The sequence below is a fragment of the Ipomoea triloba genome, chromosome 12 (assembly GCF_003576645.1).
Source record: "Ipomoea triloba cultivar NCNSP0323 chromosome 12, ASM357664v1".
In the NCBI taxonomy this organism is placed as follows: Eukaryota; Viridiplantae; Streptophyta; class Magnoliopsida; order Solanales; family Convolvulaceae; genus Ipomoea; species Ipomoea triloba.
In genome coordinates, this window is record NC_044927.1 from 13,607,170 (window position 1) to 13,621,397 (window position 14,228).

At 37.6% G+C, this 14,228-nt stretch overlaps 1 protein-coding gene across 1 annotated transcript in view; it reads right to left on the reverse strand.

Annotated features, from left to right (window-relative positions):
* Window positions 1-3,250: 3,250 nt before the first annotated feature.
* Window positions 3,251-14,228, reverse strand: part of LOC115999400 (replication protein A 70 kDa DNA-binding subunit A-like) — a 25,536-nt gene continuing 14,558 nt past the window's right edge. The window contains exons 2-10 of the mRNA XM_031239253.1: window positions 5,457-5,652; window positions 5,115-5,373; window positions 4,899-4,995; window positions 4,690-4,817; window positions 4,447-4,534; window positions 4,221-4,302; window positions 3,855-4,142; window positions 3,536-3,766; window positions 3,251-3,439 (exon numbers count right to left, since the gene is read on the reverse strand). Coding sequence (XP_031095113.1) covers window positions 3,251-3,439; window positions 3,536-3,766; window positions 3,855-4,142; window positions 4,221-4,302; window positions 4,447-4,534; window positions 4,690-4,817; window positions 4,899-4,995; window positions 5,115-5,373; window positions 5,457-5,652 — 1,558 coding nt within the window. The remainder of the gene's footprint in view (window positions 3,440-3,535; window positions 3,767-3,854; window positions 4,143-4,220; window positions 4,303-4,446; window positions 4,535-4,689; window positions 4,818-4,898; window positions 4,996-5,114; window positions 5,374-5,456; window positions 5,653-14,228) is intronic.

The window sequence follows — 14,228 nt, forward strand, 5'->3', positions numbered from 1 at the left end:
TGAACTAATCATTTGTTTTGTACTTGGGTTAAAAAAACGAAAAATATAGTGCAATACCTATTGTGTCATTCGTAGTAGGTGTAATGGTGTCAATGTTCAAAGGTGTCGGCTTATTACTTTTATACCTGTTGCACCTATCTATACGAACTTCCGTACCTAAAAAAAGTAATGCATAAACAACAAAATTACAAACAATCAAAATAAAATTAGACAAAAAATAAAAAAGCAATTGGATATTCAATATGAATTAATTAAACGTGTACTATAACAACCAACACTAAAGTTATTTTTCCGATCGTTAGTTAGTTAATATTGTTTGTTTAATATTAAAAAAAATTAACATTCTTAAAAAACCAAAATATGGTAATACAAACCATAACTTATAACTGAAAATTCAACATGTAACTATTTAAATCTATATCTAATTGTTGCAAACATAATACATTTATTTATAAATATAGTAACGAAATCACTGAAACAGTTCCCAGGTGTTCTACTATTCCTTTTATACAACTCACTGAAACAGTTGGTTTCTAAAATAAAAGATTACTATAAGAAATCACTTTACACAGTTTGTATGAAATGATTATAACAATAGGTATATAACAAAATACTAACCATTAGTTAATATGCTGAAGGGAGTAGAAATGGATGATTGAAAGACTCCAAATATTTGGTTTCCCGGAGAACTATTATGTCGTGGGTTTAGGATATTCGACAGCGTTGTACAACTCTCATTTTCTACAAATTATTAAAACAGAAAGAAATTTGAGTATTTAAAAAGTATTTAAAGTAATATTAACCATATTTAACAAAAAAAAACATAAATTTGAACAACATTTAACAAAAACAATCAATTCATAAATCAGAAAAACAAAAAGTGAATACTATATATTACCTACATCATTTATAATTAACTAAACCAAGCTATTATATATATATATATATATATATATATATATATATATATATATATATTATTTTCAGTCCATACGCGTGTGCGTATGACTGTGTGAGCAAATCTCCAGCGGCTCATTTCCAGAAGCTTTGTTCGTTTATCTCTTCGTGCTCATCGACTACTTAACAAAGTACTATAGATCCGCTCATTCGTTGGATCGATTTGTCAACAAAGCTGGGTAGACTACTTTATTTCTACTTCTAAGGGTTTTTCAGATGGAAACCATAAGAAGCTTAAGAAATAGGGTACGAACAATGGGGTAATCTGGAAACTTTATGGATTTGGAATTCAGTATAAATGAGGTACGATTCTTTGTGAAATATATTATTTTGTTTTTGTTATTTAGCTAATATGAACAATTTATGTCAGAATTTTATGCTTACTATTAGCAAAGAACAGATCTAGGGTTTAAGAATATTCAAGTACTATGTTCACCGTTGAATTGATGTAGCTTCGGTTTAGATTTTTCAATTTCCATGGCTAAAATGATGTTTGTATTCCAGTGAATGTAAACCTAAGCATTTAACCACAGATGGTTTATTGAAAGTTCTAGGCATTTAATGATTCTTTGATTTTTTATACATATGCAGGTTGGGAGATTTTCAAGAGCTTGAAAAAAAGATAAGTATTCCCATTCCATTATTGACTATAATCTTTCACCAATTTCTGGTAAACCTAAACAAAACACTTGCAGTATAACTTGTAATTTCTGACCTCTTTTATGTAATATGCAGGAACAACGAAGAAAAACAATCAATTCATATGGAAGATAAGTACAAATAACCCTATATATTTCAGTTTACAGTGTGACTGTATAATGGTGTCTGAACAAAAGACTAACATTATCAGCTTTACTATTAGAAACTCAGTTTTAAGCTACGTACCTTTATTTTCTGGAGAAGATTTTCTTTTACATCCTAAAACGGTTGACTTTGTCAATTTCTTCATCTCTGGATGTTATAGTGTAGAGAGCAGAAACAGTAGAAATTTGTATTGTGGAATTCTTCTACCTTTTATAGATTGTAAATGAAGTTGTTAGGATTACCTTTACAACCTAGCTGTTAATAAACAATCATCATATGTCTTTACTTATTCCTAGGAAACCAAACAGTTTTTCATTGGTATTTAATACCCATGCTGATTTCCCACCTGTTGCAATGCTATCATGTGAAACTATAATTTATTACTTAGTCATGCTAAAAACACTTATAACACTAAACTGATTCCTCATTATTGTCTGTTATTTAGTTCATAACAGCATGATTTATTTTTTACAACACTCATTCACTCAATTGATGATAAATGAGCTCTTAAACTGATTCCTCATTATTGTCTGTTATTTAGTTCATGATAGCATGGTTTATTTTTTACAACACTCGTTCACTCAATTGATGATAAATGAGCTCTTTTAAGTTAATATCTCACTTAACTGTTTTTATTATATCAAACTTAGTAAAATGAAAATGTTTTTTAACATTAACTTGATATTATCATTCACTAAGAATACTTGATATTAACATGATTCACTAAGTCTTCTTTAGTCTTAATCAGTGTTGCTCGGTGCTAAGTTTTCTTTAACTGACTTATGCTAAGTCTTCTTTAGTGTTGCTGTGAGTTTATAGCATATTAGTATTCTGTTGTGTGAGTTTAGCTTCATTTTAATTGGACAATAATTATGCAGATCCCTTGACTGACCCTATTTATCTGGAAAATTACAAAGGAGGCTGGATTTGGAAACTTAATCCCAGTAGGTGTTGCAAAAGTACAAAGGAGGTTAACTTTCAAGATCTCTATAAGTAGGTAACAAATATGTATATTGATTTCAAATCCAAAAATACAAAGTATTGTATTTGTTACATAAGGTAGAACTATTACATAAGTTTAGGATGCTAAAATCTAGGTCTTCACTTCCTCCTGCTACACTTCAATAAATGCCTTTTGCAATTGTGCTAAGTGATCTTTACAGCAATGACACATTAAGTACTGCACTGGTACATCTTTTGCCATTTCACATCATGCACATATTAAGAACCTGCAAAACTTTTGATTTGACAAACAAATAGCATAGCAGAAAATTGTGTGAACAATATAGTGCTGGAAATTGAGAACAATTTAGCAATCAACTTAGCAGAAAATTCATATCAGTAGCTTCATAGCAGTAAGACCAAAAACAACAATTCAAATACCAACTAAGCAGTTAAAAAAACAAATACAAAAGACATTGTTTGAATTAGGATCAAAAGACACTGAGATGACTGAACAAATAGTAACCATTGTCCCATTTACAACCATTCATGTTTCCTTATCATCATCTCCCTTCTCCTCCTTGACCACCATAACTCTTTTCTTCTTTGAATTTTGAGTGCTGGAAAATTGATCAAGTAAACTTCTCTTAACAGCATCAGTCTCAGTTACATGAACTGTTTGTTCCTTCACAGCATTCACATTTGGACTCTCTGCCTCTTCCTCTGAAAAAAATCCCTGAATAGATAGGATTAAATCAGTTTATAGAAGTACCTGAAAAAGAAATACGTGAAAAATAACCTGAAGAGCCTGAATATCATATAGGTTGCTTACCTCATCTGAATCTGATTCATTGTCAGTAAGTAGTAACTTAGAGGATAAACCATCATCATAATCATCAAGGAGACCAGGACAGTAAGTATTGAACATCTCAGGGAAGTGTTTCACTGACATTACAGGAATAACATGACTTAGGTTGTCTAACTGATTTTTTTGCACATTGACCTTAAAGAAAAGACCTCGGCCCACCATAGTTTTAAGCTCTTTAGGGATCTTAATCATTACCTAAGATTTGAAATGAAATTAGAAAATAGTAGTGAAAAAGGAATAGTAGAACACACACTAATCAATGTTTTATTAAAAGTAAACAAACCTTTGGCTGCTTTGCTACCAATTCATCAGCTCTTACACTAACCAAATCAAGTGCTTCACGATCCCATAGAAGAAAGGGTGCTGTACCTTTAAGATCAACAACTCTAACCTTGATTTTATACCTGTAGATGCAGTCATCATATCTGCTGCTGCACTTGCTACACTGAAACATTCCATTAATTAATTCCACCTTCTTATTACATCCTGGATCTTTGCAGGACTGGTAAAACCAATCATCAACATCGGACTCTATTCCGATAATCTGTGCAGGTACCCAGAATTCACCTACCTGTGCAAAAGGAAAATAAGGTAAGCACTTATTATAATTAGATTCAATTACTACTGATCAGAAAGAACTTTTACGTACCTCTCTATTCTGAAAGATGTCAGATATGGTAATGATACGCATTTTTGGGCTACTTAAATCACCACCACTTGAATTACCATAACTATAAGCTGAATTTGAGGTAAGGCTCTTTAAAGGTGTTTGCTGCAAAGTTAGGTTAAAAGGGAAAAAAATATATATCAATAAATTGTGTACTGTAATCCAAAATGATAAACAATAAACAAAATAATTGTGTATGGCAACAAACCTCTCTCTAAACTCCAGAAACTCAGTACTATCTCCATTAAACAGAAGTTGGGTAGCATCATAAGAACTTGTTATTTTCACTTCAGCAGCTACATCATAACATTTGAACTTATATTGCAGGATATTAGAAATTCAAATGGTACACAGTATGAGGTAAGGACAACATAACCTATCACTGTTATTTAAGGTATGATTTGTATGCACATTTTTCTGCTCTAAGAAAATATAGGGTTAGTTGACTTACAGTTTTCAGAAACCTTCACCCTTCCCATCTGAATTAGCACAATGACTGGCTCTGCAAAATCCTTTCTGAAATAAGGCAACACTTTCTCAACATGCTGATCCCATACAGTGCATTTAAGTTGATTGCCACTTAACAAAAAAAAAAAATAGAAGGTTAGAAACAGAAGAGAATAATATCTATGTTTATATTAAACTTTTTGTAGGACTTACTTTAAATCCTCAATGAGGAAATCTATGAGCCGGGAAGGCCTACCAGATATCAACTTGTCCAAAGGGGAGTATATTTCCACAACCCTTCCAATCACATCTACAAAAAACAAATAAAACAAAAAGAAAAAAAGAAAAAGGTCAGCATTATATTCTTTAGCAGTAGGTGATTAGTAGTTTTGAACTATATAAGAAAACAAAGAAATAGATGAAACATACCAACCAATACTTTAGGATCCACTGTCTTCAAAGCAGTAAAGGATTGTAAACGATACATATGTGTAGGAAAATCTAATCCTTTGTAGCCTTTTACCAATGTCTCATTGAATAACTTCAACATGTGAGGACCACTGCATGTCTTATAGGTATAGTAATGTTGAACTACCAGGAAGTTTTTTATACAATACACATTGCCTTCAATAAATTTATTCTGAATAGAGACATTCTTTCCAGGAATATGCAGATGAACATATGCCCCCTATAAAATAAGAGGTAATTAATTTCTACTGTTGTATATTGTATTATGAATGAAGCAAAGAAGTTTACAATTACTAATATTACCTCTTGATCATGTAGAACACACTCTATTGATTTGATCTCTTCACTAAACCGGCTTTGCAGAACATCGTATGTACGCACTGCTCTCAACTTAATGGCAGCAGTCGCTTTGTTCTTCTTAATCTCTCTTACAACAATGTACATTGGAGCCATGGCGTACGACTGGAGACTATAGTTCTGAAAGTTGTTTGTATTAGATCTGCAAATGTGTAAATGAAATTATTAAGAAGCTGTAATATGTATTTATATTGGTAGAAATAGGTTTAAATTGATTCAGATTGGAATGGTAATCGAAGAGTCACGGTGATTACCAATACTATCACACCCTTTAGTTGGAAACCCAAAGGGTTTAATCATTAATGACAAACAAAATATCCGGCCTCAAAAAGATCACCTCATTTTAATGCAATCTGATTTCCCAAAATATGCCCAAAACGACTTCGTTTCTATTGGGCGGGAAACTGAAAATTATTTATTTTTCAGAAAGTTGTTGCTTTTATATATATATAGATACAAGACTTATTCAGCTGGGCACCTTTGCGAGCCATGTTACGTTATTGCAATTTGAATCAGGCTTAATCCATGATTTGCACTCCTTACTCAGTTACTCTATTGATTGTCATGAATTCTTAGTTGAGTTGAATTAGGAATCAAGTTGAGTTGAGTCTGAATAGTCCAGGTTTGAAGTTTGGCTCGATTCAAAAAAATCAAAGTTGAAGTTCAATTAAGTTGTAACTTTTTGAGTTTGAGCTTGAGCTTGACTCAGCTTGAGATCAAACCGAGTCGCAAATTATACCGTGGACCATGGCAATGACTGATATTGCAGTTGTGTTGAAAGGGAATTGCACTTGCGCGGAACAGAGGCCGTTTCATCCGTCAACACAACTGCAGTTTCAGACGGATAAAACGGCCTCTGTTCCGCGCAATTGCAGTTTCTTTCAACACAACTGCAGTATTAGCCATGATCATGGTCTACAGTATAACGACTGAAACTGAATAGCTCAACTTGAATGCACTCGATAAAGTTTTTTTTTTTATAATCCAAATGTCATAATAAAACTTTATGTAACACTTTGATTATAGATGTCTTATATATAACATATACATACAAATATATTAGTTAAATTTGTAATATTATATTTAGAGTCATTGCCATTTTTGGTCCTACTGTTATTGAGGCATTGCCAATTTTAGTCCACTTCATTAATTTTTGCCACATTGCAGCCAGTCTTATTTAGTTCTTGCCACTTTTAGTTCTGAAGATCACTGGAATATCTGTTCACAGCAATATGTCTCCAGAAGAATGCATTGCATGGTGGAAAGATGGAGTGATTGATGGAGAGTTCGTGGGGGAAGCTTACAGAAACTACAGGCATCTAGATGTTACAGACGAATACATAAGCCTGGTAAATCCGAAAGACCCCATCAAGACACGAGAAGCCATTAACAAGAAGAGGGAAGCCAACAAGAAGTAAGCTCTCGTGGCCCAAACTCCATCTTATTACAATTTATTGCTGTTTATGTTGTTCTTGGTCTTATATGTTTTTGTTTAAACTTTTCTACTAAGCTCAGTTATGTAAACATTCCCTTAATCTCAATATATATATATCTTTTGCTGGGGGTGTTGCGTGAGTTTGTTTATTCATGCTTTAGTAGAATAATTGTCAAACTTACCATATGCGCTGAAAATAAAATCTATGTTTATCCTCTATCAAATCAGCCATATAAAGTAAGTATAAGTGTTGGCATCATCAAAAAGGGGGAAATTGTTAGGAACATAATGTATTAGGTTTTGGTGATACCAAAAATGTATTTTAGAATCCCCTAAAGTCTCGAAAGATAGGAATCAATGTAAGTTCGACAAGTAAACTAAGAGCGAAAATACAACCGGGTAACTTGAGCTCAACTCGGAAAATATTTAAGCTTGAGGTAAACTTGTATGAACATCTTAGAAGACTCGTGTTGTAATTTCATAGATAGATCAGTAGAAGGCACGAGACAACACTGGAGGAATAAGGGTCTGCGAGACATCAACTAAGTCTCGAGACATAAGCAGAGTTCGAGAGGTAGGACCTCTCGATACAACAATCCAGTTCGAGACATAAGCAGATGTTCGAGAGAAAGATCTCTCGATATATGGGGTCAAAACATCATCTTTGGTCTCGATAAACTGACACTTCTCCAAAAGGTTAAATGACAGTCAGAAAGCATGAATAAAGTTTGGAGAAGAAGAATATCATGGAGATAAAATATTAAGGAGGTGCCAGAAGTGGATGCCACATCAGAATTCCACAACAAACGGATAGAAGGTGCACTAATCCAAAGTCGGTCTTATTCCCTAGAACGAGGATCAATGGGAATTTAAAAAGAGTAACTTTTACCAAAAGTAGCAAGTGGAGCATGGACTCAAGAAAGTGGATTATGGAATATCCACTACCAAACAAAAGGTTCAAGTTACAAGACCACCACTCCATGAAAAATGCTGAAAAGATGCAAGTCCCATACACAGCATGAGAGACAAATTTCAAACGGAATAATTTTCCCTCCAACGGAATTATTCCTTAACTCTCATATAAAAAGGACGTGAAGACACAAGTTAAAATAAGGGAAGTTTTCGTCAGAGGAAGTGGGTTCATTCTGAAAATCTTAAGAGGTGTCTAATTCAAACGTTCAAGTGCTAGTGCTCAATCTGGAATATCATCCTGATATTCAAAATAGCGAGAAAAACACATCTTAGTGTTTGAGAGAGTTACAAAGCTTAAACTGCTACACATCTAGAAGGTGACCGAAGCTGCTCTACATCGAAGTTGATTCAACGATAGCTTTTGGTCAGATTGGAGCTTGTTACATTCAACCGTGAAGAGGCGGAGTAACCTGGCAGTTGTCTAGTGAAGATCCTGAGGCTTGAGGCGGGCTTGGTGATCAAAGCTCAAGTGCTCGAGAGGTGGAGTAACTGGAAGCGGGGAGTAAAACCTGAGGAGAGGCGGAGGAACCTGGGAGCTGTCTTGTGAAGATCCTGAGGCTTGAGGCGGGCTTCGTGATCAAAGCTCAAGCGCTCGATATTGTACTAAAAAGGGAAGTTTTAGTGCAATCCTTCTAGGGAGTTTCTAGAAGAAGAGTGGACGTAGGCGGGTTGGCCGAACCACTTAAAAATCTCTCTCGCATTTACTTTCTGCATTTATCTCTCGCTAACCTCTCGATTGCACTGCATATAAACACACCTCTCGAACTAACTCAAACTCGTGCTAACTAAAAGGGGATAACTTTTCCGCTGCGCATAAAACTTTGTCTTCACCTCGTGAGGTATCGAACCTAAACATCCTGAGTTCAATACACACGAGAGGTCGAAAAGATTTGCAAAATCTTATACAAGTCTATTCACCCCCCCCCTCTAGACTTGTACCCCATCCCCTTGGGACCAACAATTGGTATCAGAACAAGTTCTCTGATCGATATAAACATTCGTTTATATTGCCTAGAGATCCTTCTTTGAAAAATCTTTTGAAAATATTTTCAAAGCGCGAGATAATTTTTTCAATATGGACAGCATGTTGTCGAGACATCTTCTTTTTGATCTTAGCAGGTTTGACGACTGGAAAACACGAATGCTTGCGTACTTATCAGCCCTCCATGATGAGATGGCCGAGGTTATAACTTCTGGACCAGTCAAGATCCTAATGGTCAATACTGCTGCAGTTCAAACCCAAGAAACACCAAAGTACATCCCAAAACCTAGGGAAGAATGGACAAGTGATGATAGGAAGAGAAACAACCTGGACAACATTGCCAAGGATATTCTCTTCAGAGCTATAGACGAAACCATCTTCCCAAAAGTGAGAAAGTGCAAAACGGCGAAAGAGGTATGGGATACTTTGATGTTAATTGGTGAAGGTGACGAACAGGAAAAGGAGAACAAGCTCACCGTGGCCATGAAGAAGTTCGAGGACTTCAAGATGAAGCCAGGGGAGAGCATCGACAGCATGGAATCTCGGTTCATGAAGCTATCAACAGAGATCAGTGATCTCGAGAAGGAGATTCCACAAAAGGATCTAAACCTGAAGGTCTTATGAGGCCTTACCAAGGAGTGGGAAATGAAGGTGATCACAATGCGTGATCACAGGGATTTGAAGAACACCACAACCGACCAACTGTTCAGAGATCTCAAAGCTTTCGAATTTGAGATGTTTCCGAGAGATGAGGACGTGGTGGACAGACGGAATGTGGCACTGGTTGCTGATCAACCAACCACCTCCTCAAGGTCAGACCCCAATCCCACTGATTTTTTATCTGACGAACAGTTTGCTTTCTTCATGGGAAAATTCAGGAAGTTCATGAAGAAGACATCGAAGAGCAACACAAGTTCACCTTCCTCCTCAAGAAGAAAAAATGAAAGATACACATCCAGAAGAATGGAGGAAGAAGATCAAGGCCTATGCTACAACTGTAGGAGACCAGGACACTTCAAGGCTGAATGTCCTTATCCACCGGTAAGCAAGCATCAAGGCCAAGAAGGCAAGGATTCCAGAAGAAAAGAGGAATCCAGAGAGAAGCCAGCACAAGGTGGCTTCAAGGGAGAAACAAAGACACAACTGCGCAGGAAGGCGCTTGTTGTTGAGGAACTCGAGAAGGCAATCGAGGAGTCCGAGACGTCGAGCTCCAGCGATAGCAGCAGCAGCACAGAGGATGAGAGGGGGCTCATCTGCTTATACACTACAGAAGAGGAGGACAAATGCTTGATGGCTATCAACAATGAGGTAACCTCCCCTTCTACATCTCGTTGCTCTATGTCTACTTCTCAATGTTCTTCGTTTAAAAGCGATGAGGATCCCTTCGAGACTATGGAATTGATCAGAAGGAACCTCAAAATCGCTAACAGCACTCATGCCAAAATCAGGGAAGAAAACGGCAAGCTAACTGCTGAAAGAGACATGCTTAAGAACATCTCGAAAGAGAATTCAGAGCTAATTCTCAAAGTAAGTGAGTTAGAAGCTAAAGTAATCCTACTGGCTGAAGAGTGCAAAGCTCGAGAGACCAGAGAGCTTAATCTTAGAAAGGTCATAGCATCATATACTAATTCCTCCAAAGCTATGGAGAAAATGGTAAATGATCACAGACCTACTAGTGATAGAACCGGTCTAGGGTTCCGTCAAGACTGTCTCTCGAGAGATAAACAGACCATTGGTTTGGGAACTTCAAATAATGGAGGATCTCAACCCAAACCAAACAAGGGTCATAAAAGACCAACAGAAAAGACCAGAGTAGCTATTCATAAACCGTCCCTATACACCAGCAATGGAAAGTATAGGAAAGCTACGAAGAATGGCCGGGTAAACAATATCGAGAGATCACCTTGCTATCTCTCGCAAGGCCATTCCAAGTACAAAAGGAGCTACATTCCATATAATGCGCCTCAAGGCAAATATGGAAGGTCTGAGATGCACAGAGTTAGGAACTCACGGATGGAGAAAGGCAGACTTTATCCATCTAGTGAGAATTGGTCATCGAAACATGATTTCTGGAAGAAATCGCACTTCCAACAATTTCACATGACCAAACAGCGTATGAAAGGCATGGTGCATAAGCCGATCGAAAAGTCTATACCTAAGTTGATTTATGCACCAAAGAGGCCCAAAACTTTTGCTAGCATTCCTTATGATTATCAAACGTATAATGGCTACATTGCACCTAGGCCTGGAGTAATGGGTCCAAGGTATAAATGGATGCCTAAACTTACTAACCAACCAGGACCCAAAGTTTGGGTACCTAAATCTGCTTGATCTGCTTGCAGGACACCAGGGACATATGGTTCATTGACAGTGGATGTTCGAGACATATGACTGGAAATCTAACACTGCTAGAAAACATCCAACCTATCGAAGGTCCCTTGGTGACATTCGGCGACAACGAGAAGAAAGGACGCACAAAGGCTGTTGGTGAAATTCATAAGAATGAATTGGTAATCAAGGGGGTATCCTACGTTGAGGGGCTCAAGTTCAACCTCCTTAGCACAAGCCAGTTCTGTGACAAGGGCTACAGAGTGATCTTCACCAAAAGCAAGTGCCAAATCATACAAGAGGAATCTCTCGAAGTCGTCCTGGAAGCAGCAAGGAAAGGAAACATGTACATAGTGGATTGGAGATCTGCCAAACCATCCCTATGTATGCTGGCAAGGAGCAAGGAAGACTTATGCTGGGATTGGCACAGTAAGCTTAGCCATCTAAACTTCAAAACTATCAACAAGCTTGCTAAGAGGAACCTTGTGGAAGGACTGCCCAAAGTGACGTTTCGAAAGGATAAGATATGTGAGGCATGTCAATGCTGCAAACAGATCAAATCCTCTTTCAAAAGCAAAGCCGAGATATCATCCACTAGACCATTAAGTCTTCTTCACATGGACTTATTTGGACCGGTGGATCCACCCAGCATGAGAGGAAGAAAGTACACTCTTGTGGTAGTAGATGACTACACAAGATTCACCTGGACCATGTTCTTAACCAAGAAAAGTGAGACAAAAGTTGCCTTGCCAAATCTTTTGAAGCAAGTTCAAGTTGAAAAGGATGTCTCGATACTAAAGATTCGGTCAGATCAAGGTGGAGAGTTCGTTAATCAAGTTATCGAGAGCTACTGCAACGAGAACGGTATTCATCATCAGTTGTCAGCTGCTCGAACGCCTCAACAGAACGGGGTAGCTGAAAGAAGAAACAGAACTCTCAAAGGAAGCTGCAAAGACCATGCTCTCGCAAGCCAACATATCTCAAGGATTTTGGGCAGAAGCAATCAACACAGCGTGCTATACCCAAAATCGGTCCTTGATCGTGAAAGGAATTGGAAAGACTCCATATGAGTTGTGGAATGGAAGAAAACCGAATGTAAGCTACTTCCACACATTCGGGTGCAAATGCTATGTCCACAACAATGAGAAGACTCAGCTAAGGACTTTTGATGAAAAGGCAGATGATGGAGTATTTCTGGGATACTCATCGACAAGTAAAGCATTTAGAGTCTTCAACAAGCAGAGATTNAGAAGGAACCTCAAAATCGCTAACAGCACTCATGCCAAAATCAGGGAAGAAAACGGCAAGCTAACTGCTGAAAGAGACATGCTTAAGAACATCTCGAAAGAGAATTCAGAGCTAATTCTCAAAGTAAGTGAGTTAGAAGCTAAAGTAATCCTACTGGCTGAAGAGTGCAAAGCTCGAGAGACCAGAGAGCTTAATCTTAGAAAGGTCATAGCATCATATACTAATTCCTCCAAAGCTATGGAGAAAATGGTAAATGATCACAGACCTACTAGTGATAGAACCGGTCTAGGGTTCCGTCAAGACTGTCTCTCGAGAGATAAACAGACCATTGGTTTGGGAACTTCAAATAATGGAGGATCTCAACCCAAACCAAACAAGGGTCATAAAAGACCAACAGAAAAGACCAGAGTAGCTATTCATAAACCGTCCCTATACACCAGCAATGGAAAGTATAGGAAAGCTACGAAGAATGGCCGGGTAAACAATATCGAGAGATCACCTTGCTATCTCTCGCAAGGCCATTCCAAGTACAAAAGGAGCTACATTCCATATAATGCGCCTCAAGGCAAATATGGAAGGTCTGAGATGCACAGAGTTAGGAACTCACGGATGGAGAAAGGCAGACTTTATCCATCTAGTGAGAATTGGTCATCGAAACATGATTTCTGGAAGAAATCGCACTTCCAACAATTTCACATGACCAAACAGCGTATGAAAGGCATGGTGCATAAGCCGATCGAAAAGTCTATACCTAAGTTGATTTATGCACCAAAGAGGCCCAAAACTTTTGCTAGCATTCCTTATGATTATCAAACGTATAATGGCTACATTGCACCTAGGCCTGGAGTAATGGGTCCAAGGTATAAATGGATGCCTAAACTTACTAACCAACCAGGACCCAAAGTTTGGGTACCTAAATCTGCTTGATCTGCTTGCAGGACACCAGGGACATATGGTTCATTGACAGTGGATGTTCGAGACATATGACTGGAAATCTAACACTGCTAGAAAACATCCAACCTATCGAAGGTCCCTTGGTGACATTCGGCGACAACGAGAAGAAAGGACGCACAAAGGCTGTTGGTGAAATTCATAAGAATGAATTGGTAATCAAGGGGGTATCCTACGTTGAGGGGCTCAAGTTCAACCTCCTTAGCACAAGCCAGTTCTGTGACAAGGGCTACAGAGTGATCTTCACCAAAAGCAAGTGCCAAATCATACAAGAGGAATCTCTCGAAGTCGTCCTGGAAGCAGCAAGGAAAGGAAACATGTACATAGTGGATTGGAGATCTGCCAAACCATCCCTATGTATGCTGGCAAGGAGCAAGGAAGACTTATGCTGGGATTGGCACAGTAAGCTTAGCCATCTAAACTTCAAAACTATCAACAAGCTTGCTAAGAGGAACCTTGTGGAAGGACTGCCCAAAGTGACGTTTCGAAAGGATAAGATATGTGAGGCATGTCAATGCTGCAAACAGATCAAATCCTCTTTCAAAAGCAAAGCCGAGATATCATCCACTAGACCATTAAGTCTTCTTCACATGGACTTATTTGGACCGGTGGATCCACCCAGCATGAGAGGAAGAAAGTACACTCTTGTGGTAGTAGATGACTACACAAGATTCACCTGGACCATGTTCTTAACCAAGAAAAGTGAGACAAAAGTTGCCTTGCCAAATCTTTTGAAGCAAGTTCAAGTTGAAAAGGATGTCTCGATACTAAAGATTCGGTCAGATCAAGGTGGAGAGTTCGT